Source organism: Borostomias antarcticus (assembly GCF_949987555.1).
Source record: "Borostomias antarcticus genome assembly, chromosome: 9".
NCBI lineage: Eukaryota > Metazoa > Chordata > Actinopteri > Stomiiformes > Stomiidae > Borostomias > Borostomias antarcticus.
Window position 1 is genome coordinate 29,882,169 of NC_140242.1, and position 26,494 is coordinate 29,908,662.

Genomic DNA, 26,494 nt, shown 5'->3' on the forward strand with positions numbered 1-26,494 from the left:
ACTTTTAACCTTCCTTACCCTGGGATTGGCTGTGGAGATCTAGGGTCAGGGTCACATGACAGGAAGTAGAAAAAGCACAGCAGCACACTCCATCACCAGGGCTGCGTTCCGAATCGCCTACTACCCTACTATATAGTATGCCAAAACAGAATGTAGTATGTCCCAATACATAGTATGCCACATGCAGTATGGCAAAAATACCAGGATGTCCTACTACATCTGGTTATATTTTGCAGTATGCAAGCCAGCAGGCTTTTCTGGCTATTCTGACCCACAATCCTGTGCGCAGCGGAAATGTGCGTCACATGTGCGAGTCGTGACAGCTGTAGACGAATGTCGCGTTATGGACAGCGACGGATGTGGGCAAATTTCAAGGCGCAATGTTATGACAAGGTAGTATGTCCCAATTGGATGCCTACTGCTTGCAAAGTACGTACTTTCTAAGGGCAGCTGTAGTAGGTACTGGTAGTAAGAAGTAGAAGTATGCGATTCGGAACGCAGCCCAGGGACTTCATCAAACTGGCTGTACTGGTTTACCTGAAGCAGGTTCCTAGACCACTGAATGGAAAAGTAATCCCAGTCTATAATCCCACCATATACAGTAGTAGAATTGGAGAAAAAAAATCAGACAAAATCAAACAAAATCCAAGAATAAGAATCGGTGTGATTAAATCCTTTAATATTCTTAATTGTTTAATTGAAGAAACAACAGATACAAATAGACTTAGAAAAAAGACAAATAAATAAATGCTGACTCAGGAGATGCTACTTTAAGTGAATAACTTTCAAGCCGAAAAAGATCAGATTGCAGTGGAAATTTCTGAATGTAAGTTGGATTTCTTCTCTTTTTCAAAAATGTCCAGTGTAAGAAACAATTTCAAATAATGTTAAAACTTTGCCTATTTTGTCCTCTCTGCAGTATACACACTGGACTGCTACCCGGGGGTGGGGGGGACTGCACCCGTGCCTGATGGGATATTAGGAGGAATTATGGGATGGGGAGGTTCTCTCACTAAATGTACCTGCTCATTAGGGTTCTACCTGCTCATTAGGGTTCTATAGTTGCCAGTTGTGTTAATGGTTCTGAGACAGGTCCCAGGATGCAACAGTGGCTCCACTAAGAAGCTCGCAGTTAAACCCAGGAGCCCATGTTCTTCACAGGGACCCTTAAAAACAAGCTACTTCATCCACCAACCTGAACATGACTAACTTGGGGAGTTTGTGTTGTTAACTCCTCTGTACCGAGGGCCTCAGACAGGATGTGTATTTCCACATGAAACAAATCAATGAAGCGAGACTCTTAAGGCTTGCATGAATCTGTCCTGGTTCAAAACCATTTAAGCACAAGTACAGAGGACTGCAACATGGTAGCTATGGTGACAAACGCAGGATGATGTCATCACTATACTAGGGATGACGATGACATCATCACTACATGATCACTGTATCTAGCAGAGGTGTGAGAAGGACGAGCGTCACACAAAACAGCCCCTGACTGTTCCCATCATGTTTGCAATGTTTGACTGAAAAAATAAATGAGTAATCTACGCAGATAGAAAGAGTAGACTTGTGTTTTCATGTTAAACCCAGAGATTAGGTGAAACCAAACTAGTATCAATCAGATGCTAGAAATCACAATTGCTAAAAGGAAAGAAAAAAAACAAAACATACAATGTAACAGGTTGAGAGAGCAGGTGCAGCTGGAGCACATAAGACTATGAGTCAGGAGTAGGAGAGAGAGAGAGAGAGAGAGAGAGAGAGAGAGAGAGAGAGAGAGAGAGAGAGAGAGAGAAAGTCAGAGAGAGAGAGAGAGAGAGAGTGTAGTCAGAGGGAGAGAGAGAGAGTGAGAGAGTGTAGTCAGAGGGAGAGAGAGAGACGCTACTGCTCCTCTCAGCTCATCTACATTACAGTAGAAACCCAGAAATATTTCCAATAACTTCCCCCCCATTGTGGTGCCCATTTTGAAACCCTACACTGAACAAACACACCTACCCACAATGCACTGTTGTGAGTGTGGCTACCGGACTGTGGTGTAAGGGAGTGGAGAGGAGGGAGAGGAGGAGGAGGAGGAGGGGTCCGGGGGTGGTGGGAGCAAATAATCACCCTAGCCTAAGCAAACCTGAATTAAGGCAAAGGTAAACATGACTACAGTCTAACGCTGGACAGCTAAATCAATATGCAAATATGAAACTATTAGAGGGCAGCTGACAAGTGCTGAAAAGTAATTCAGTAGCTAAAATCATCTACTGCCCTCAACTCCTCCACTGCCCTGTGAGAGACGAGGGCCCTGAACCTGTAGGAGACTAGGGCCCTGCTCCTGTAGGAGACTAGGGCCCTGCTCCTGTAGGAGACTAGGGCCCTGCTCCTGTAGGAGACGAGGGCCCTGCTCCTGTAGGAGACTAGGGCCCTGCTCCTGTAGGAGACTAGGGCCCTGCTCCTGTAAGAGACGAGGGCCCTGCTCCTGTAAGAGACTAGGGCCCTGCTCCTGTAAGAGACGAGGGCCCTGCTCCTGTAGGAGACGAGGGCCCTGCTCCTGTAGGAGACGAGGGCCCTGCTCCTGTAGGAGACTAGGGCCCTGCTCCTGTAAGAGACTAGCGCCCTGCTCCTGTAAGAGACGAGGGCCCTGCTCCTGTAGGAGACGAGGGCCCTGCTCCTGTAGGAGACGAGGGCCCTGCTCCTGTAGGAGACGAGGGCCCTGCTCCTGTAGGAGACTAGGGCCCTGCTCCTGTAGGAGACGAGGGCCCTGCTCCTGTAAGAGACGAGGGCCCTGCTCCTGTAAGAGACTAGGGCCCTGCTCCTGGCTTCAACCAGAGCATCAATTCATTCATTCATTCGTTTTCTCACTGCATTTCAACTGCGGAGGAAGTTCAATCCCTGGTCAAGGTCACAAAAGGGTCACACCCAGGTGTTCTTGTTCAAACAGCAGACAGCGAAGAGGAGAGTGTTGGCTCATTTTAAAATGGTGCGCCGTTATACAAGTGCAAGCTGTGTTTGCAGGCGAGAGAGAATGATGTAAAACCCCACATTCAACACAGAAACCAAAACGACTGCGGAGACGGTCTGAATCAGAGGGCGTCAGACTCGGTACTGGAGGGTTTGATTGGCTGGGACAGATGTTGGGACACACTTGTGGTTCTAATCAGAGCCCTTGTCTTCTCAACACAGAAACCTGCCTCTCAAAATCTAAAACAACAAACAACCTATCTCTGCTGCTGAAGTCAGCTTGGTTGCAAACAAATGCTTGGAAATATCTTTTTAGACTTTCATTGCTCATCGCTATCAGATTTGCTTATATAAACAGCTGTAACTATTAAGGGGCCAGTATCAAGACAACAGAGACAAGAAACACGGTGCATTCAAACCCTTTTCATCCCAGGTTCAAAGCAACGAGGGGAACCCAAGCGATCCTCAATGCGTTGGTTCCCGTGTGAAGTCCCAGTTTGTAGGGAGAGGGGAGGATGAAACGTCCCACGAGATGAATAACAGCTCAACCTCAAACAATAACTAACAACCCCCAATGAGAGAACGAGGTACGCTGCTGATGGACTTGGTTCCAAGGTCAGAGGGATGGGCTGATCTCCTCCCTGGTTGGCTGGAAGGACCGGAGCATGTGACAGGACGTGGACAGCTCTGGACAGGAAGTGGGCGGTGAAGGGGGTTGGGCGAGTGTTATGAGAGGATTTAAAGCATGGTCTTAAGCAGTACAGCACCTCCTCTTCTCAGAGTGTCAGTTCTTGGGCTCTCTCCTGCTCCTCAGAGAGCTAGGTCCACAATCTACCCCCACTCTGTCACCAACACTCGTTCCATGGTTCTCTCTCTCTCTCACACTCTCTCTCTCTCTGGTCAATAATAACATCTCTAACTCTGGTGTCTCTAACTCGTCTCTAGGTTTCATCTGGCTGGCCCCGCCCCCGGCGTGCTGACAGGCAGCGGTAGGAGGATGGAGGACGAGGGGTGCAGGGAGTGAGAGGGGTTGCGGGGTGTCCACAGCGTACAGGGAGGGGTGGGGGGGTTTAGTTTTGTTTCTTGGCCTCCTGGTTGCCGTAGCTGGAGCCCGTTTTGTTCACCTCGGTCACGCCAATCAGGCGGCGGATGGCTATGGAGGCTGAGGAGGGTCAAAGGAAAGAAAACAGTGAAGAGCGATTTCAAGGGAATTAATTAACTCTCATTATCATTTAATTAATTAAATGTTGCGTAACATACACTTTCACATCCGGCGGTTGAGTGACTTAGTATAATAAGAACACAAATTGATTTTTCTCACTCCCATAATTCATTATCAAGGACAGAGCACATTTATCAGCATTCAGTTGAATCAAATTAGTCGCACTGAAATGAAAAAAGCATTCTGTTCCAATTTGGTTCACATAATTAGTCATAGTGTTCACCTATTCAACGATGTATGCAAAAAAAATACAAAATTCTACTTTTGTTGTAATCTTATATCAAAGTATATAATTTCTTACTTCCTGGAAAACGGTAGGTCACGTGCAATGACGACAACAGGTACCTTAGATTTTAGGCCAATAATCTCACGACATTCAACGCTATCCTTCTATCGAATCTGTCTTAAGTTCTTAAAACCCGTCCACTTGTCAATGTTCCAATCAAATTCCTCTAAACATATGTCCCACCCTCATAGCTTGTTTGCGTCGGAAATACGTCGAACTAGGGAAGTTAGATGATCTCAAACGTCCGTTTCTGTGTGACTTTAAGATGAATGTGCCGTCCAGCTGCAATGCCACATTCCACCAGTAGGGAGGGACCAAAACAACTCAATTTCCCAAGGGGAAGGGGCTAAGTGTACCCACCTACGATGAGGAAGAGGATGAAGCCGATGATGAGGAGGGGCGAGCCGCTCACCGCTACCCCGCAGGCGAAGTTGATGAGGGGCGAGAGCAGCAGGGTGGCCCAGAACAGGAAGTTGAGCAGCGTCCAGGGGCGACGCGCTGAGGTGACGGTGGGCCCCGGGAAACTGCCCTCCCTCTGGTAGTGCTCCTGCAGTGCATCCTGGGAAAGGGGGAGGGAGGGGGGCAGTAAGTGCTTATCTGGCCATGTAGATACAACATGCTTAGCCTACATTTGTAATCCTGAAAACAAAAGCAGTGGTTGAATTGAAATGGGCCCCGACTACAGAAACACGGCTGCCGTTAAGAGCCCATGTCCAGACTCACCTTCTCCTGGTAGAGCTTGTGGAGCCAGCTGGCACATTCCTTCTCATCATCTGGGATCTCCTCCACAGGGAAGCGCCTGGTGGGAGGGTGGGAGGGAGGGAGGGAGAGAGAGAGAGAGAGAGGGAGGGAGAGATAGAAAGAGAGGGGGAGAGAGAGAGAGAGAGAGAGAAAGAGGGAGAGAGAGTGAGAGAGAGAAAGAGGGAGAGAGAGTGAGAGAGAGAGGAAGGGAGAGCAAGAGAGAGAGGGAGGGAGAGAGAGAGAGAGAGGGAGAGAGAGAGAGAGTGAGTGAGGGAGAGAGAGAGAGAGTGAGTGAGAGAGAGTGAGTGAGGGAGAGAGAGAGAGAGAAAGAGGGAGAGAGAGTGAGAGAGAGAAAGAGGGAGAGAGAGTGAGAGAGAGAGGAAGGGAGAGCAAGAGAGAGAGGGAGGGAGAGAGAGAGAGAGAGAGAGAGAGAGTGAGTGAGAGAGAGTGAGAGAGGGGGAGAGAGAGGGAGAGAGAGAGGGAGGGAGAGAGGGAGAGAGAGTCAGCACAACACAAGGGCAGGGGGAGAATCTGCCATAGCAACAGCTTACCACCAGGGGGCGAGCACATGTTAGATGGGGATTCACTCAGCTGCCATACTGGTCAAGTCTGACTAATTGGTGGGATGAATGTGGAAGTGAGTCCAATGTTTGAAGTAACACGCTGAATACACTATCAGGATTACACTCCATTACCACTCATGTTTCACTGCCATAGTTCGTTTTCGTGTTTGTAAATACATGGGAGTGAATAGTTCTCCATAGACTGACCAACATGGCCGCTGTGTGAATAAAGCCAATGGGCCCTGATCCAAAAGTAGAAGACTTTAAGTACTTGAATGCTTTCCCCTGCACATTTAAAGAGTATCAAGAATCCCAGTCAACCCCCCCTCCCTCCCTCCCTCCTCTCCATCTCTCTCCCAGTCTCTCTACAGTGGGAGGAGCCAATCACCATCATATGCTGTAGAAGTGTTGGGCGACATGCCAGCTGTCTGGCTGCATGTACAAGTCCAAATGGGCTTGGGGGAGGAGCCAAGAGCTTCCAAAATACACCAATCACCAGGGGCCTCATTTATAAACATTGCGTAGAATCCACGTAACTAAGTTAGCTTAGCTAAGTGATTACTAAAATATACGCACAAAAAATCTCCGATTTATAAAACGCTGCGTATCACAACCCATGTTCACTCAGGCACGCCTACGCCAGCTGCCCTTTATAAATCACAATCAACACTTAACTTGGCGCACGTGAACGCGCGTTCTGATCACACCCCAATTAACGCCCACAATTGCCTATAAATGGTCAGTGATACGCCTATACATATGCAACGACAATGGAGCCGAGTGCAAAAGGCAGAAAGAGAAAGATACATTTTACCGATGCGAGGTGGAGGTATTGGTCAACGAGGTAGAGACGCCGCAAAAGTATCTTTTCGGAACGATGATTTCACATGTGCACGACTGATAAGAGCACCTGTTAGGCCTGAGTGGTCTGTTAGATAATGAATTATCTATCATGCAGGCTATATTGGCATTCGTTTAGTGCGGTAGGCCTTATATAGGTGGCTGCTTATATCCAAACTGATAATCATTATAAGCCTATAGTGTTGTTGCATGGGTAATGGGGTTTGGATCTATATTGCACGTAATCTAATGCTTCACAGGGTGGCCCATGAATAAAATGCCTAACTTATCAACGTATAAACGGGTCAATTTACAATGACATCCATAACAATGCAAACATGTAGGCCTATAGTGACTACTTAAGGCAAGTATCCCCAATTTAACTGTACGACAGATCTGAGGGTTCTTTGCAGCAGCCAATTTGTGTATTTTCCGGGATATCATGCATTTCACATACTTTCTCAAAACATTCTGTAGGCATATAGAAGCTGCGTGTTCTAATGGATGTTGCGGGATAGCCAAGCACATATTAGAACATCTGTGCCAAGTACCGGCATATCCAAGGCCCCGTGCGTCATGGCCTACTGTAATCCAGCTATATCAGTGCCTGTATCGAGGTCTTGTAAATATATGGGGTCCATGGATGAGTTTCATGTGATTCTATAAAGCGTAATTATAGCTACACACATGACGATTCGTCATTCAAATTAATAATCTAACTTGCTCCCTTGTGTTCTTACAACTTGGAGACGCATCACCTATGCGCTGTTTTGCGCACAGCTAATTCTACCAAAGCGGCATGTGAGCATTGGGATGACATGCGTTTTTAGGCCCACATTCCTCGTATGCCTGCTACATGACAATCATAAGACAATATGAGGATATATGATGATGTACAATATAACCTAATGTAGCCTACAGTTGCCTCAAGTAGGACATTTCCATTCACCGCTCAACATCATTGTAATTGCGGCTTGCCTCAGTGGTCATTCGGGTTTACATAAAAGCCTAATCAAATATAGGCTATAAATACATAAATACATTAACGAATGAATAGGTGGATAATTAAACATACGAATAATTAACTAAATAAATGATTAACTGAATAAATATACTTCAACGCCGAATGCAACATTTGTTTGGTGCGGTATAGGCCTTATAGTTGTAGGCTAACGACATACGGAATCATTACTATGATAAGCTATAGGCTCGTGTCGTGTTGTGTTATCAACGTAATGTGGCTTTTATTCATAGGCTACTGCCCGTGATACTTCTCGGGATAGCCTATAAATGAATAGGCCTACAACATAACATTATATTATGACACAAATGGGTAAATTCACAGACACATCCAAAGCAATGCCGACATTATTTCGTGATTAGGCTACGGTGGCGATTGATTCCGTTTAAACTGTGTGACACATTGGAGGGTTTCTTGCAGCGACCGATGTATTTATTATTCAATATGTCATGTGTTTCGCAGACTTTCCCGAGTTTCATCCCTCTGCCATCGGAGTCGCGTTTTCCCCTTTCTCCAGAAACGTGCTTATCGTAGTTAAAGGAGGGTCGAAGTGTGCGTAGAGTTACGCACACCTTCCGCCAACTTATCGCTCAGCTTGTTTTTTATAAATACCGAAAGTTGCGTAGAAAGTTGCTCAGCATGGGTTACGCACGCTTTTGTACTTACGCAACGTTTATAAATGAGGCCCCTGGTCTCAACTCAGGGAGGGGGGTGAGGGGGGGGGGGCAGGGGTTCCTGTCTGGTACCCACCTGATGCTCATATCAGCCATGTACTTCCTGTCTGGTACCCACCTGATGCTCATATCAGCCATGTACTTCCTGTCTGGTACCCACCTGATGCTCATATCTGCCATGTACTTCCTGTCTGGTACCCACCTGACGCTCATATCAGCCATGTACTTCCTGTCTGGTACCCACCTGATGCTCATATCTGCCATGTACTTCCTGTCTGGTACCCACCTGATGCTCATATCTGCCATGTACTTCCTGTCTGGTACCCACCTGATGCTCATATCAGCCATGTACTTGTTGCCGTTGACGATGCCCAGCAGAGTCGGCGTCTTCTTGTCTTTGAAGTTCAGCGTCACGTCGTACACAGCAGACACTGAGAACACAGAGGGCGTGAGAAACAATCATCCTGGGGTTTGATGATTGGCTTAATTATATAAAAGGGAAGTAGGCAACGGTGTGTGTGTGTGTGTGTGTGTGTGTGTGTGTGTGTGTGTGTGAGAGAGTGTGTGTGTGAGAGTGTGAGTGTGTGTGTGTGTGTAAGTGTGAGTGTGTGTGTGTGTGTGCGTGTGCGTGAGTGTGCGTGAGTGTGAGTGTGTGTGAGTGTGAGTGTGTGTGTGTGTGTGTGTGTGTGAGTGTGAGTGTGTGAGAGTGTGAGTGTGTGTGTGAGTCACCTGTCCCCTTCAGGCAGGCCAGCGTGGTGGTGAAGTGTGTGTGTGTGTGTGTGTGTGTGTGTGTGTGTGTGTGTGTGAGTGTGAGTGTGTGAGTCACCTGTCCCCTTCAGGCAGGCCAGCGTGGTGGTGAAGTGTGTGTGTGAGTGTGTGTGTGTGTGTGTGTGTGTGTGTGTGTGTGTGACTCACCCGTCCCCTTCAGGCAGGCCAGCGTGGTGGTGAAGCCCTTGGTTCTGGGGAGGAGGTGGTGAGTGTGTGTGTGTGTGTGTGTGTGTGTGTGTGTGTGTGTGTGTGAGTGTGTGAGTGTGTGAGTGTGTGAGTGTGTGAGTGTGTGAGTGACTCACCTGTCCCCTTCAGGCAGGCCAGCGTGGTGGTGAAGTGTGTGTGTGAGTGTGAGTGTGTGTGTGTGTGTGTGTGTGAGACTCACCTGTCCCCTTCAGGCAGGCCAGCGTGGTGGTGAAGTGTGTGTGTGAGTGTGAGTGTGTGTGTGTGTGTGTGTGTGAGACTCACCTGTCCCCTTCAGGCAGGCCAGCGTGGTGGTGAAGCCCTTGGTTCTGGGGAGGAGGTGGTATTTGAGTTTGGGGAGGCCTTTGCTCTCGGCCACCTGCATGCTGATCTGGTGCTTCTTCTCTGTGAACCGGGTGCCTTCACAGTACAGGAGGAACTACAGAGAGAGAGAGAGAGAGAGAGAGAGAGAGAGAGAGAGAGAGAGAGAGAGAGAGAGAGAGAGAGAGAGAGAGGTGCTTCAGAACATGAGCCACACAACAAGGGGATTCACACACACACACACACTTTATTTCATTCTCTCCCCTCCCCCGCTCTGCTAGCTTCAATTACAGATCAGGTGTCGCCCTAGAAAATCCAACACTTAATAAAGTCCTCATCCATCTCATCTTAACCTCCCTTCACTAAGTAGGCGGCGTGTCAACACGCCCCCTCGTAAGGGCACAACACGCCCCCTCGTCCGGCACAACACGCCCCCTCGTCCGGCACAACACGCCCCCTCGTCCGGCACAACACGCCTCCTCGTACGGCACAACACGCCCCCTCGTCCGGCACAACACGCCCCCTCGTCCAGCAGCTGGCTGGTCTGAGAAGAGCACCCCAGTGTTAGAGTGTGTTAGTGTGTCAGTGTGTTAGTGTTAGTGTGTAGTGTCAGTGTTAGAGTGTGTTAGTGTGTCAGTGTGTTAGTGTTAGTGTGTAGTGTCAGTGTTAGAGTGTGTTAGTGTTAGTGTGTCAGTGTGTGTGTTAGTGTGTAGTGTCAGTGTTAGAGTGTGTGATCTTGTTTGGAGGCAGAAGAGCACCTCAGTGTTAGAGTGTGTTAGTGTTAGTGTGTTAGTGTGTAGTGTCAGTGTTAGAGTGTGTGATCTTGTTTGAGGCAGAGGAGGCCTCAGTGTTAGTGTGTTAGTGTTAGTGTGTGTATTAGTGTGTAGTGTCAGTGTTAGTGTGTGTTAGTGTGTCAGTGTGTGTGTTAGTGTGTAGTGTCAGTGTGTGTTAGTGTTAGTGTGTGTGTTAGTGTGTAGTGTCAGTGTTAGAGTGTGTCAGTGTTAGTGTTAGTGTGTAGTGTCAGTGTTAGTGTGTGATCTGGTTTGGAGGCAGAAGAGCATCCCAGTGTTAGTGTGTGTGTGTTAGTGTGTAGTGTCAGTGTGTGTGTTAGTGTGTAGTGTTAGTGTTAGTGTGTGTGTTAGTGTTAGTGTGTGTGTTAGTGTGTAGTGTTAGAGTGTGGTGTTAGTGTGATCTTGTTTGAGGCAGAGGAGGCCTGTTATGTGACAGTCCGGTCTTTCCATCATGGGGATTATCAGATCACTCTGCTAGTTTGGACTAATCTGGCTGAGCAGCCGGTTAACGCGCGCAGGCAGGAGGAACTTCAGCTCGGGGCGACCCGGTGTGACTCACACCTCACCAACACCTCACACCTCACCAACACCTCACCCACACCTCACCAACACCTCGTACGGCACAACACACCCCCTCATAGGGCACAACACGCCCCCTCATACGGCACAACACACCCCCTCATACGGCACAACACGCCCCCTCATACGGCACCACACCACCACAGCGCCATACCTACCCACATGAACTCTGGGTAATCTTTGAGTCTGTTGAGCCCACTGAAGACTGTCTCTCTGTCCTCCTCCCACTTCCTCTTGCAGAAGACGATCTCCAGGAAGTACCATGTCCAGCCAATCAGAGGCACCTTCAGCAGCTCGTGTTTGGCCAGCACTTTGGAACTCTGGGTAAATTCATGAGATTATGGGTCTTTAAACAACTGAAGGACATAAGGAGTGATAGGCTGTGATATAAAACACAGGTCCATGATTGGCTGATTAGTAAAGGAACATGATAATACTGTGAGGACCTTGAAGCCAAGGAGAATAAACACGCTGAAATCAAATATTACACAAGATAAACATCCGGGGCGCACAGACAAAAACACACTCAAACTGAAGGACATATTGATATCTCCCATGTAGGAGGTGTGTATCTGGGTGAGTTTAAATGACGGGTCTGTAAAAATGTAACAAACATAAATGAATAACACTCAAAACCGAAGGGCATATTGATACCCTGCATGGAGGTGTGTGTTCTTGGTAGATTTAGACGGTATGAGAGAGTGGATACTTGGTAGGGTGACCATGAGAGGGTGCTAGGGCTGCACTATTATGACAAACGATTATTTGCTTCAAAATGGTAATTGCGATTAATATTTAATATATAATATGAATATATAATAACCAAAATGCTCCCAAATCACAGATGTTGATCCATTTCTTGCTACTAACTCACTGACCTCGTTTTCACTAATTTTTTCACTACTCACGGCTGCAGGTACTCTTGTGACACTGGTCTTGACCTACTGCTATCTGTCTTCAGTGAAATTGCTACGCATAGTGCATAGGAACGCATGTGATTGGTCAGACAGCATAAGCGCCTGTGATTCGTCCGTGTAGTCCTAGCACACTCAATTCAAAGCAAAATTATTAATCACATTAATTGTGGCCTTTTGCGATTAGTTAATTGCGGAGGTCATAATCTTGATTTTGATTAATTCCTGATTAATTGTGCAGCCCTAGAGGGGGCGGAGCCTCACCCCCAGGACCAGGACGCCGTAGCGTCACACATGGTCCAGACTCACCCCCAGGACGCCGTAGCGCTTACACATGGTCCAGCCCTAGAGGGGGCGGAGACTCACCCCCAGGACGCCGTAGCGCTCACACATGGTCCAGCCACACAGGAAGTCGATCTCGTAGTTGTGGTTGAGGATGATGATGACGTGCTCCTTGCCGAACCTGTCCACCGTGGCCTGGTCAGTGTAGAGGGTGCACTCTGTCCCCGACCACCACTCCAGCAGCATCACCAGCTCTGTGACAACACACACCACACACACCAACGTCACAACACACACCACAACACACACCAACGTCACAACACACACCACACGCCAACGTCACAACACACACCAACGTCACAACACACCCCACTCTGTCCCCGACCACCACTCTAACAGCATCACCAGCTCTGTACAGTGACACCACACACCAACGTCACAACACACACCACACGCCAACGTCACAACACACACCACACGCCAACGTCACAACACACACCACACGCCAACGTCACAACACACACCACACGCCAACGTCACAACACACACCACACGCCAACGTCACAACACACACGCCAACGTCACAACACACACGCCAACGTCACAACACACACCACACGCCAACGTCACAACACACACCACACGCCAACGTCACAACACACACCACACGCCAACGTCACAACACACACCAAGCGCCGTCACAACACACACCACACGCCAACGTCACACCACACACCAACGTCACACCACACACCACACGCCAACGTCACACCACACACCAACGTCACACCACACACCACACACCAACGTCACACCACACACCAACGTCACACCACACACCACACACCAACGTCACACCACACACCACACCACACGCCAACGTCACACCACACACCAACGTCACACCACACACCAACGTCACACCACACACCACACCACACGCCAACGTCACACCACACACCAACGTCACACCACACACCACACACCAACGTCACACCACACACCAACGTCACACCACACACCACACACCAACGTCACAACACACGCCACACCACACGCCACACACCAACGTCACACCACACACCACACACCAACGTCACACCACACACCACACACCAACGTCACACCACACACCACACACCAACGTCACACCACACACCAACGTCACACCACACACCAACGTCACACCACACACCAACGTCACACCACACACCAACGTCACACCACACACCAACGTCACACCACACACCACGCCAACGTCACAACACACGCCACACCACACACCAACGTCACACCACACACCACACGCCAAAGTCACAACACGCACCACACAACACACCCCGCGCCAACGTCACAACACCAACGTCACACCACACACCACACACCAACGTCACAACACACGCCACACCACACGCCACACACCAACGTCACACCACACACCACACACCAACGTCACACCACACACCACACACCAACGTCACACCACACACCACACACCAACGTCACACCACACACCAACGTCACACCACACACCAACGTCACACCACACACCAACGTCACACCACACACCAACGTCACACCACACACCAACGTCACACCACACACCACGCCAACGTCACACCACACACCACACGCCAAAGTCACAACACGCACCACACAACACACCCCGCGCCAACGTCACAACACACAACACACACCACACACCAACGTCACACCACGCGCCACACGCCAACGTCACAACACACACCACAACGTCACAACACACGCCAATGTCACAACACACAACGTCACAACACACAACGTCACAACACACACCACAACGTCACAACACACGCCAATGTCACAACACACAACATCACAACACACAACGTCACAACACACAACGTCACAACACACAACGTCACAACACACAACGTCACAACACACAACGTCACAACACACACCACACGCCATCGTCACAACGCACACCAACGTCACGGATAGCGGTCAAAAGGTTGACTGTATCACACACTGTCAAGCAGAGGCAAAGGACCGACACAGTTAGACCACACACACACACACACACGCACACACGCACACGCGCACACACACACACACACACACACACAGAGAGAGAGAGAGACACTCACGGCTCCAGAGCGAGTAGGACAGCCTGCAGTTGATGGTGCGGTAGAGCTGCTTGTTGAAGGGCCAGAGCACGCAGGAGCACAGCTGGATGAAGTTGATGATGAGGCCGCTCACCACGAACACGAAGCCCATCAGCAGCTGCAGGACGAACAGGGTCTTCAGGTGGCCTAGCAGACCCATGACTGGGGGGTCCGGGGGGGGCCGGGCTCCGCGATGCACAGGCTGACCGACCTGCAGGGAGGGAGGGAGGGAGGGAGGGAGAGGGAGGGAAGGAGAGAGGGAGGAACAGGGGGAGGGAGGGAGGGAGGGAGGGAGGGAGGGAGGGAGGGAGGGAGGGAAGAACGGGGGGGTGGGAGATGAAGAGAGAGAAAGAAGGAGAGTGAGGTTTTGGCGATGAGGCAGGGAGGGGTAATAATGAGAGAGAGAATGATTCAGGGATGTGACATCACTACTCACCACGGTGGGTTTTCTTTACAAGCCCCGCTTGCACGGTCCGTCACTCAATATTACAGACCTATAGAAGAGACACAGAGAGAGAGAAAGAGAGAGAGAGAGAGAGAGACAGAGAGAGAGAGAGAGAGTCAAACATAAAAGCAGAATCTGAATATACAGAGACGAAAAAAAAAAGCTTCCCCTTCTAAGCCTGTATGCAATAGGGCAGCCGAGTTGGAGGAAGTTGAGAGGAGAGAGAGAGAGAGAGAGAGAGAGAGAGAGAGAGAGGAACACACATGCAGGATCTCCCAGCTCAGACCAGTCCAACACGCTAGCAGGCCCACTGTCACTGAGAGGGAATGTGACTCTGCCGTCTTGTCAGAAGAGCAGCACGTGAGAGAGGGAGGGAGAGAGGGTGAGAGAGAGGGTGAGAGAGAGGGAGGGAAAGAGGGAGGGAGACGGAGGGTGAGAGAGGGTGAGAGAGAGGGAGGGAGAGAGAGGGGGAGGGTGAGAGAGAGGGAGGGAGAGAGAGAGGGAGGGAGAGAGGGAGGGAGATAGGAGGGTGAGAGAGGGAGGGAGATAGGAGGGTGAGAGAGGGTGAGAGAGAGGGAGGGAGATAGGAGGGTGAGAGGGAGGGAGATAGGAGGGTGAGAGAGAGGGAGGGAGACAGGAGGGTGAGAGAGAGGGAGGGAGACAGGAGGGTGAGAGAGAGAGAGGGAGAGAGAGAGGGAGGGAGATAGGAGGGTGAGAGAGGGAGGGAGATAGGAAGGTGAGAGAGAGGGAGGGAGGCAGGAGGGTGAGAGCAACATCTGTCAGCGCATGATGACAGGGCTTCGGGTCAAAGCCCTCAAACTCTCCCCCCTGGGCTCCATTCGTCCCTCCGTCATATTCCACACTAACGAAGGTCTTCAGGGATTCCACCGTTCAAAAATCAGACCTCATCCTTCGTTCACGTTCCCACTGGCGGCTGAAAGGGCCTCCATTCAAGCCCCGCCTCCATTCAAGCCCCGCCTCCCTCGCCTTTCAGCCTGGCTTTCTGATTTGATTTGATTTATTGACAAAAGTATTACATTAGTATTAAAAAAACAACAACGTGTGCATTGACAGGAATAAAACTAAAAGTCCAAGACTTTTCATCCTGCACCTTCAGACATCCAAACTCTGCTTTGGATCATGGTCTTCAACCTGGTCTGCTACCTGGTCTGCTACCTGGTCTCCTACCTGGTCTCCTACCTGGTCTCCTACCTGGTCTCCTACCTGGTCTCCTACCTGGTCTCCTACCTGGTCTGCTACCTGGTCTGCTACCTGGTCTCCTACCTGGTCTCCTACCTGGTCTCCTACCTGGTCTCCTACCTGGTCTCCTACCTGGTCTGCTACCTGGTCTGCTACCTGGTCTGCTACCTGGTCTGCTACCTGGTGCCGTCTTTTCCTCTTAAGAGTTGAGGGAACAAGAGGAAGACGTGGTTTTGTTCCCTCACTGAACCACCATGCTTCCATCCAACACAACACAACACCAGCTCGTCTGCGTGAAGACAGGAGAGACAAGGAGACAGGGAGAGACAGGAGACAGGGAGAGACAGGAGACAGGGAGAGACAGGAGACAGGGAGAGAGAGACAGGGAGAGAGAGACAGGGAGAGAGACGGGAGACAGGGAGAGAGAGACAGGGAGAGAGACGGGAGACAGGGAGAGAGAGACAGGGAGAGAGACGGGAGACAGGGAGAGAGAGACAGGGAGAGAGAGACAGGGAGAGAGAGACAGGGAGAGAGACGGGAGACAGGGAGAGAGAGACAGGGAGAGAGAGACAGGGAGAGAGACGGGAGACAGGGAGAGAGAGACAGGGAGAGAGACGGGAGACAGGGAGAGAGAGACAGGGAGAGAGACGGGAGACAGGGAGAGAGACGGGAGACAGGGAGAGAGAGACAGGGAGAGAGACGGGAGACAGGGAGAGAGAGACAGGGAGAGAGACGGGAGACAGGGAGAGAGAGACAGGGAGAGAGACGGGAGACAGGGAGAGAGACGGGAGACAGGGAGAGAGAGACAGGGAGAGAGACGGGAGAGAGAGACAGGGAGAGAGACGGGAGAGGGAGAGACGGGGAGAGAGACGGGAGAGACAGGGAGAGAGAGACGGGAGAGGGAGAGACGGGGAGAGAGACGGGAGAGGGAGAGACAGAGAGAGAGACGGGAGACAGGGAGAGAGAGGGATATACAGTCACAGTCTCCTGCGCCATGTGTGGAGTCCTTTGACCCAGATAGATCGCGCCAGAATGCGGAGCCAAGTTCACACAGACGACACCTTCCTCTGTGACGGGAAGTGCCAAGAATATCGTGTGTGTGTGTGTGTGTGTGTGTGTGTGGGCAGTATTAGTCCATCACTTGGAGTCGAGCCCGAGGGCTAACCTTGATTTCCCAGGCCTGTTCTGGTGGTGGTGAATGTGGAGTGAATCAGAGGCCCAGCCAGGCGTCTGAATCAAGGACAGAGGAACAGCCTTCAGATAAGGCCTCCCTTCAGCACTAGACTCAACACTTCCCAGAGAGACCAGGCCAACTGAACACTTCCCAGGGAAGACCAGGCCAACTGAACACTTCCCAGGGAAGACCAGGCCAACTGAACACTTCCCAGAGAGACCAGGTCACCTGAACACTTCCCATGGAAGACCAGGCCACCTGAACACTTCCCAGGGAAGACCAGGCCACCTGAACACTTCCCAGGGAAGACCAGGGCTGTGTTCCGAATCGCCTACTACCCTACTATATAGTATGCCAAAACAGAATGTAGTATGTCCCAATACATAGTATGCCACATGCAGTATGGCAAAAATACCAGGATGTCCTACTACATCCGGTGGTATTTTGCAGTATGCAAGCCAGCAGGCTTTTCTGGCTATTCTGACCCACAATCCTGTGCGCAGCGGAAATGTGCGTCACATGCGCGAGTTGACAGCTGTAGACGAATGTCGCGTTATGGACAGCGACGGATGTGGGCAAATTTCAAGGCGCAATGTTATGACAAGGTAGTATGTCCCAATTGGATGCCTACTGCTTGCAAAGTACGTACTTTCTAAGGGCAGCTGTAGTAGGTACTGGTAGTAAGAAGTAGAAGTATGCGATTCGGAACGCAGCGCAGGCCACCTGAACACTTCCCAGGGAAGACCAGGCCACCTGAACACTTCCCAGAGAGACCAGGCCAACTGAACACTTCCCAGGAAGACCAGGCCACCTGAACACTTCCCAGGGAAGACCAGGCCACCTGAACACTTCCCAGGGAAGACCAGGCCAACTGAACACTTCCCAGAGAGACCAGGCCAACTGAACACTTCCCAGGGAAGACCAGGCCAACTGAACACTTCCCAGGAAGACCAGGCCACCTGAACACTTCCCAGGGAAGACCAGGCAACTGAACACTTCCCAGGGAGACCAGGCCACCTTGTCTCTTCTGGTCTAAGCAGCGCTGCAGAGCATGTGGTGTAACGTTCCCTTGATGAGGTCAGTTATACTCGGCCACCTGCGTTAGGGAACCATGGGGACACGCCCCCCACGTTCCCCCGCCTGGTCCACACTTTTTTCCACATGGCACAAAATACGCAGTTTGACCAAAAGTTTGGAGTGAGATTTTTTCACTTAGTCACAAGCCCCCCCCCCGACCGAGGCCTTCTAAAGCGCGGGCCGGGTGGGACCGCCCTTTTCGCCCCTCCAGTGGCGGCCCAGGATGTGCGCCCGTCCAGGAAGGCGTCTGGCTCCCCGAGGAGTCAATTGCGTCAATTCTAAGAGTTTTGGTTTGAAAAGAAAAACAAACTTCAGATTTTATCTACAATAAAATAAAAAATAAAAATAAAATAAAAAAATAAAAGCCCAGTGGCTCTAAATAAAATGCTCAGTGGCTACAGGATCAATTCAACGTCCAAGTCAATATGATCAGAAAATGGTTTGCGTGTGCATTTGTGCACTTTGTGGAGCGGACATAGAGAACACAACAAATCAATTTCTTTAATGAACACTTGAATCACCTGGGAGTCCGGATGTATCCATGGCAACAGAGCCAGATTCCACACGGTGTTCTGGGGATTAGACTGCTTCAATGCATCTTCATTAATTAACTTTCTCTTTCTCCTTCTGCCTTTTAACAAAGCCTTCGTCTACATGCAGCAAGACATGTTAAGGAAGGATGGATCTAGCTTGTTGATGTCATTTTCTTTAAGCACGGGAGCTAACCCCCTCTCAATGTTCATGCCCCCATCCTCCACAAATGAAAACACCCTCTAAAAGCTACTCACTTGACCCATGACCCCAAACCCTCTTAGATGTCCCAAGGCAATGCCTTCAGTCACATCCTGTCCTCCTCGCTCAAGGCCCTCACGTTCCCATGCCTACCAACACACCCTGGAGGTTGTCTGTGAATTCAAGACTATTGCACTCAACACACCACACACAGCCACGGCAAAACTAACTCCAGGGAGCCCAGTTGTTGTTGTGAAGGGCCCAGTCAGAGCTCCAGAGAGCCCAGTTGTTGTTGTGAAGGGCCCAGTCAGAGCTCCAGAGAGCCCAGTTGTTGTTGTGAAGGGCCCAGTCAGAGCTCCAGCCCCCGGGGGCCCGAGGGAGATAACAGTGGGGCAGAGGGCAGCCTGGAAGACGGATTAGAGACACTGGGTTAAAGGAGCTTACAGGAGAGAACAGCTGCCTCTCCGGTCTCCTCTGACACCTGCACCCAGGTAGGCTAATCAAATGAGCTTTCTATTAGCCATTATCTATAGCCTATAGGCCACCTGAAACAGTCCCTGAACAAGCACAGTCCAGGTCTGGATAAGGTGACAATCCATTATGGTCCCAATTCTACAAAGAAAATAGACAGTAAATTGAGTCAAAGTAGAACCTCTCTGAAACTACCATCATACCAGGGATGACTGTGTCCAATGTTCTTGATGGTGAACCTATCAACCATCCAGATACAGACCTGGACTATAACCAGGGTTAACCAGTCAGATACAGACCTGGACTATAACCAGGGTTAACCAGCCAGATACAGACCTGGACTATAACCAGGGTTAACCAGTCAGATCCAGGACTATAACCAGGGTTAACCAGTCAGATCCAGGACTATAACCAGGGTTAACCAGTCAGATCCAGGACTATAACCAGGGTTAACCAGACAGATACAGACCTGGACTATAACCAGGGTTAACCAGCCAGATACAGACCTGGACTATAACCAGGGTTAACCAGCCAGATATAGACCTGGACTATAACCAGGGTTAACCATCCAGATCCAGGACTATAACCAGGGTCAACCAGCCAGATCCAGGACTATAACCAGGGTTAACCAGCCAGATACAGACCTGGGGCCGGTTGCACAAAACATCTTAAGTTAATATTTCCCTTAAGTTCTGACTTAAGGTTTCCTTAAAATAAAATCTGTTGCACAAACACCCTTAAGTATTCCCCTTATGGTTTCCTTAAGATGTCCCTCAAGTATTTAAGGTTTTCTACTTATCTCGGTATAATACTTAAGGAGTCCCTTAAAGTCAGTTAAGGTGTTGCACAAAAGACCTTAGCAAGCAAAATAAGGGAAAAAACGTAAGGGACCTCTACCCCAACCTTAGCTAAGTTATGGCTGCGTTTATGAACATAAACGATGGAAATCGAGTCCCAAGAAGAGTGTTCCGCGACAGGGAGAACCCACTAGACACTCTTAGTAAGGAACAACTGATATTTAATTACAGATTTGATCGACAGTCCATTTTTGACTTGTCCGACCGCCTGGGCTTGGACCACCCAACCTTCTGAAGCTATGCGCTTCCAGCCCCGTTGCAATTGATGATTGCGCTCCGATTTTATGCGACGGGATCTTTTCAGTCGGTCCTCGCAGACATTATTCATGTCCACCGTTCTACTGTGTGCCGTGTGGTTCACCGGGTATCAAACGCCCTTACCGGTCTGCTGGATGAGATGGTCAACTTCCCATCTAAACGGGAGGAGGATGCGGTAGCGGCACACTTTTTTAATGTTGCCGGCTTCCCGAAAGTGTGCGGGGTCGGTAGACGGGACGCACATCAAGATTCAAGCACCCACCCAGTACGAGGAGCAATTTATTAATCGGAAAAATCCACTCCATCAACTTTCTCTTCCTCAGACCAGTTCGGCTTTCTCTTTTTCTCCTCAGACATTTTCCCCAGCGTCTCAGGACGTCCCAGTGTAGTGACAGATAGCCGGTCACGTGCAAGCAAACCAATGGTCACCATGGAAACTACAATTTTACTGCTGTAAAATCTCTTTCCTTGTATGAAAACCCTTAACGTTTCCCCTTAGCTAAGGAAACCTTGTAAGGGATTCTGTGCAACACCCTTAAGTAATCCCCTTAACTAAGGGGAAATTAACCCTTAAGGGTCATACTTAAGGGAAAAACTTAAGATGTTTTGTGCAACCGGCCCCTGGACTATAACCAGGGTTAACCAGCCAGATACAGACCTAGATCCTGGACTATAACCAGGGTTAACCAGACAGATACAGACCTAGACTATAACTAGGGTTAACCAGCCAGATCCAGGACTATAACCAGGGTTAACCAGACAGATCCAGGACTATAACCAGGGTTAACCAGACAGATACAGACCTGGACTATAACCAGGGTGAACCAGCCAGATACAGGACTATAACCAGGGTTAACCAGCCAGATACAGGACTATAACCAGGGTTAACCAGCCAGATACAGACCTGGACTATAACCAGGGTTAACCAGACAGATACAGACCTGGACTATAACCAGGGTTAACCAGCCAGATACAGACCTGGACTATAACCAGGGTTAACCAGACAGATACAGACCTAGATCCAGAACTATAACCAGGGTGAACCAGCCTAGCCAGTGGCCCAGCCCCGTCCCTTCCAGCTGGTCTTACCAGTAGACGTAGTAGCCGATAGCCATGACCACCAGCGCTCCACAGATCCCTGTGAAGATCATCACCGCGCCCTGGTTCAGCATCTTGACTTCGTCAGTGTCCCACCAAAACACAAATTACTCAACAAAAAACCGGGGTGTTATCGGACAGCGGACCCTTCACAGCCAGTCCTGCTGAGCAGCCATGCTAATCCGTCAGGGGAGCAGGAGATTATGATGATGCCAGCAAGAACACAACCAGATCGCGCTGGCGAGGAGGAGGGGAGCGAACGCCGGGAACTGTGCGATCAGTGCACCAGCGGATCACGCCGAAACACCCCAGAAACTCTGAACGTGGCCCAAAAGAAGTCTGGCAGAGAAGCGCCCCAGGAGCGGCACACCCTCACCGATTCAAATCCCACTTTAGACGTACGTAGGACTGAGCAAATGTGTCTCACGTTCACTGGACAGTGACGCTCTTCTCGGAGGAGGGTAAGAGAGACGCACACGTAAGCGGTGTATTACCTGCCTGCCCCTGCTGTAATCTGTTGTGGATCAGATTAGAGCAGATTAGCCAACTACAGGCACCCTGGATAAGTCACTTCCCATCTCCATCAATCTGAGAAGGGGGAGGGGAGCTGAGTGTCCTTGAAAAGGGGCGGAGCTACCGTATGCTAAAAGATGACCATGACGTGTTGCTGCTGGCCATTGGACACAGCTTGGTGCCATTCCAGGAAGTGTAGGAGCAGCAACATCAGAACTTGGTTAAATGGTTTATTTCGCTAATTAGCATATTTTTTCTGTTACTGGTTTCGGTTTTATTCTCTGAGGACATTGATGAGCTTTGGTTGTATCCATCACAACACTAAAGAAGGTTCATTCTACACACCCAAATAGCTTGGCTTTGAGGAAATCAAAGCAGGCTTGTAGCAGTCATGCTTGCAAAACCCTTCAGCGTCAGACAAACAGTACCAGTTGGTTGAAGCGGAGAGGGGAGAGACGGAAATAAACGTATCCAGCCACCCTTAACGGGACGCTGGAGGTCAGTGTTGCTGAGCCAGAGAGCACCCCCTTCCTGCTGGGCTTCCAAGCTGAATCAGAGAGGAGATGGAAACACAACGAGTAGGACAGAATGAAGGTCATTCAGAGTCCAAGGGTGAAATGCTCCACCTCAAAACAGCGCTCATGCCCATGCAAACACACAGCAGTCGGCTAATGGCTTCAGCCTAATTGCTCTTTGTTCATTAAGCAGGCCAATGGTTTTGCACAACTCAGCAGACCAGACACATCCATCCATGGTCTCAAAACGAGCATACTAACGGACTGGGCTTAGTTAGCACAGAAAACAGCTCCAGAGACCGTCTCCGCTATGGCAGGCTCCCTCTGGGTCCCTCATGGTGTATCCATAGTTCTGAGCAGGTGAGATGAACCCCTGAGATGAATACAACGGTGAGATGAATACAACTCAAGGATCCAAGAGGCACTTCTTACTGCGGTCAGTAGAACGAGGACGTCGGTGGAGTAGGCCTTGCGTTTGTTGAGTAGGCCTTGTGTTTGTTGAGTAGGCCTTGTGTTTGTTGAGTAGGCCTTGTGTTTGTTGAGTAGGCCTTGTGTTTGTTGAGTAAACAGTGAACATGCTGGCTGACCCCTTCTCACATCCAGCCAGCTGCCCAATCACATCCAAGGTCAGCGCACCAGCATTCTGTCCTAAACGACCCCAGACCCCAGCCCGCTTCTCCACCCCTCCCACCGAGGGTAATGGGATTAGCGGGCCTATAGCCCCCGTTTGTACCCACGTTTATGGCATGCTGTATCCCATGCTACTGTTCTGACTGTGGTGACTTATCACCTAGTAACACTCCTACATTTGGACGTTGAGTATCGGTTGGGCAAGACTTGGGCTATGCTGCAACATGAGTGCTACTCGCTTGCAGCGATTGGGCTCAATGCCAGACACAGCAGCATACAGGGCCATAGATAGCAGTGGATGGATCATAGCTCTATGGTATGATGAACAGCCGCTCAAACATACCACAGGAGAGACACTGCCATAGTGACAGCTTACCCACTTTACCTGTTCGTCTCAAGACAGAGCAAAATATGTGCTTTAAAGGGCGATTTCTCTAAATACATGTGAGGTTCAGCTGGTTGTATGTAGGGAAGCGAGCTTCAGTAACTGCTGAGAGGATCATGCTGTTCTTCAGGTTCTGCATGCATGAGTTTAAACTGAGTTGTCCTGCCAGTGACTGAGGTATGAACCTTTGATATGGCACCAGGACAGATCCCAGATTGAAGGCTTACCAAAGGTCCCAGCTGTGGAAATGCTATTCAGTCCCATGTGATGCCATGATTCCCAACCACATGATTGCGTGGCTCAATTGAATAAATACATTAGAATAGAACAATTCTCAAAAAGAAACGTTTCCTACCTCCGATAACACTGAACGCTAGTAACCCCAAAATGGGATGACACTGGTACGCATGCGCAGTCAGTGCTGACAGGACCCATGCGGTGTCACTAGCATAGCAACACTAGCTAGCTAACTATGCTAATAGTAGCCATGTAGATAGAAGAACTAGTTCATAATCTTGCATGCACAGGTGCATTTCCAAACATCAGACCCTGTTAACTAACATTGTATAACAGCTAAAGTTAGCTTAGCATGTCTACTTCTTCAGTAATGGGAATGCACTAGCTAACGTGTTACTCGAGCTTGATAGCACTAGCATGCTAACTCAGTGCTATCCACAGACACATGCAGGTGACTTGAATTCAGGTCTGAATTTAGCTCCACGTCAACCAAACCACCCCGAGAACTGATCTTTTTTAGCTAACCAGCCATAAGAAGAGTTGCAAAGCAGCCCAAGCAAGCTACAGTGCTAGCTAACATGCTAACTAACTAGCTAGCATGCTAACACCGGCTGAGTTACTACGTTACTGGACTCGGAACGGTATCTAGACTAGTGGTGCTGGCTCAGACTACTCCCTGGGACGGTATCTAGACTAGTGGTGCTGGCTCAGACTACTCCCTGGAACGGTATCTAGACTAGTGGTGCGGGCTCAGACTAGTGGCTCAGACTATTCCCTGGAACGGTATCTAGACTAGTGGTGCTGGCTCAGACTATTCCCTGGAACGGTATCTAGACTAGTGGTGCTGGCTCAGACTAGTCCCTGGAACGGTATCTAGACTAGTGGTGCTGGCTCAGACTATTCCCTGGAACGGTATCTAGACTAGTGGTGCTGGCTCAGACTATTCCCTGGAAAATGACCATGTCATATGTACAAATAACATCTCAAACACTGTATTCTTCGGTTGGGTAGCCAGGTAACTGGATACATACTTAGTAGTACTTAGTAGTAGTAGTACATACTAGTTAGCTTAGACACATTATTTCATAAGAGATGACCTAAAATCCACGTTTATCTGCCGTTAACCGCCAAAGCTCTCCCATGTTCCCTCTCACTAACGCGCGAGCCCAGGTGCTTCTAACCGTCGCGCAGCTCGCTCGCTAGAACCACTAGAACCACTAGCTAGAACCACTAGCTAGAACAACTAGAACAACTAGCTAGAACAACTAGAACAACTAGCTAGAAAACTAGAACAACTAGCTAGAACAACTAGAACAACTAGCTAGAACAACTAGAACAACTAGAACAGCTAGAACAACTAGAACAACTCCTCACACAGATAATACACACTGAGGTTTAGTCAGAATCAAATGGACCCACTGAGGATAACTCAATCACACACACGGACTAGTCGTCGCTAGTTGCAGCAGTTCCATTGAAGTGTTCATTTCAGTAAATAGCCGGACCCCTCGCTAGCTAGTTAGCATGCTAAGCTAATGCTAAGCTAATGCTAGCTACCAACATGAACGCACTGCTACCTGGTGTTCGGCTGATGGATGGGTCTCCTGACGTCAGATGTCTTCGTGGTTTAAAAGCTTAAAATATTCTAGTCTCCACTGGTTATGTCTGGGAGAAGAGGGAGATAGTTAAAGCTAATTGAGTAGCAGGATGCTCTAGTGTTAGTAGATAGAGCCCCTGCGAGCAGTCTGCACAGGAGATGCCCCACTTCCGGTCTGGCTCCCTGCCTGGTTATATTCATGACATCATATAACACAATCAACTCTGAGCTCAGAATGATACCAGCTATTTATACCCTGACTTCTGGTCGTAGAATAGCCCCTTGCTCTTATAGTGTCTGTCTTATTATTAGTAGTATATCGGCCATTGTGTCCCCTTAGTTCAAGTTCATCAAATCATCAGACAGGGGGGAGGGGGGGGTTGGGGCATAGGGTAGCAAAACACAGTTCACCCATTTTGAAGAAAAAACAAACAAAAACTAACTCTTCCCTGACCTCTCTCAACATGACAAGCACATTAACACAAAATGATAGATTATATAGTAAATTCAAATAGCTGCATTAACATAGGCAAGCAGCAAAGTCAAAGCATAGTTTCTTCCTCTCCTGGAGCAGAGGCAGGGACTGGGTCTCCTCGCTATGGTCAGAATAGGACTGTTTCTTCCTGGAATAAGCCTATAGTGCACTCATTCAGGACCAGTGTGTAGTATCCATCTGGGTGATGCTCAATAGGCTCTAAAGCTCTGCACACCAGCAGCAGAGAGAGGACATTAGAGATGGGTTTTGGGGGTTTGATCTTATTGGTTCTGGTGACTCAGACCCGCTCCTCTCCCTACAGGACATCCTGTCATTCTCCTCCAGCGAAGAGGAATCATGAACAATGTCAAACCATTTTTTGCATTCACTCATTTTGTACAACAGTAATATACCATATGGGAAGTTATCTTGGTTCCTGAATTTGGCATTGCAATTGCACTTCTCATGTTGTCTCCCTGGAATCTATCAATTACAAGGTGTGATGAGAATGACTACAGACCAGCAGCTGTAACACAACCTTTGATGAGTTGAGTC

At 49.4% G+C, this 26,494-nt stretch overlaps 1 protein-coding gene across 1 annotated transcript; it reads right to left on the reverse strand.

Annotated features, from left to right (window-relative positions):
• Positions 1–672: 672 nt before the first annotated feature.
• Positions 673–25,607, reverse strand: LOC311313075 (1-acyl-sn-glycerol-3-phosphate acyltransferase gamma-like). Its single transcript, XM_084443109.1, has 10 exons — positions 25,445–25,607; positions 14,712–14,769; positions 14,258–14,486; positions 12,213–12,382; positions 11,091–11,252; positions 9,527–9,680; positions 8,619–8,721; positions 5,175–5,250; positions 4,812–5,010; positions 673–4,105 (listed from the first exon to the last, which is right to left on the reverse strand). Exons 3-10 carry the CDS (start codon positions 14,433–14,435, stop codon positions 4,014–4,016), a joined length of 1,134 nt encoding a protein of 377 aa, XP_084299235.1. The 5' UTR covers positions 14,436–14,486; positions 14,712–14,769; positions 25,445–25,607; the 3' UTR covers positions 673–4,013.
• Positions 25,608–26,494: the final 887 nt, after the last annotated feature.

What these genes read in the sequence shown, in the direction of transcription:
- LOC311313075 (XM_084443109.1), bottom strand. Translation starts at nt 14,435, where the DNA reads ATGGGTCTGCTAGGCCACCTGAAGACCCTGTTCGTCCTGCAGCTGCTG. An exon ending in GTCCTACTCGCTCTGGAGCC is followed by an intron (nt 12,383 to 14,257) that starts GTGAGTGTCTCT and finishes GTGTTGTCACAG; the next exon opens with AGCTGGTGATGCTGCTGGAG. An exon ending in ACAAGCTCTACCAGGAGAAG is followed by an intron (nt 5,011 to 5,174) that starts GTGAGTCTGGAC and finishes CCCCTTTCCCAG; the next exon opens with GATGCACTGCAGGAGCACTA.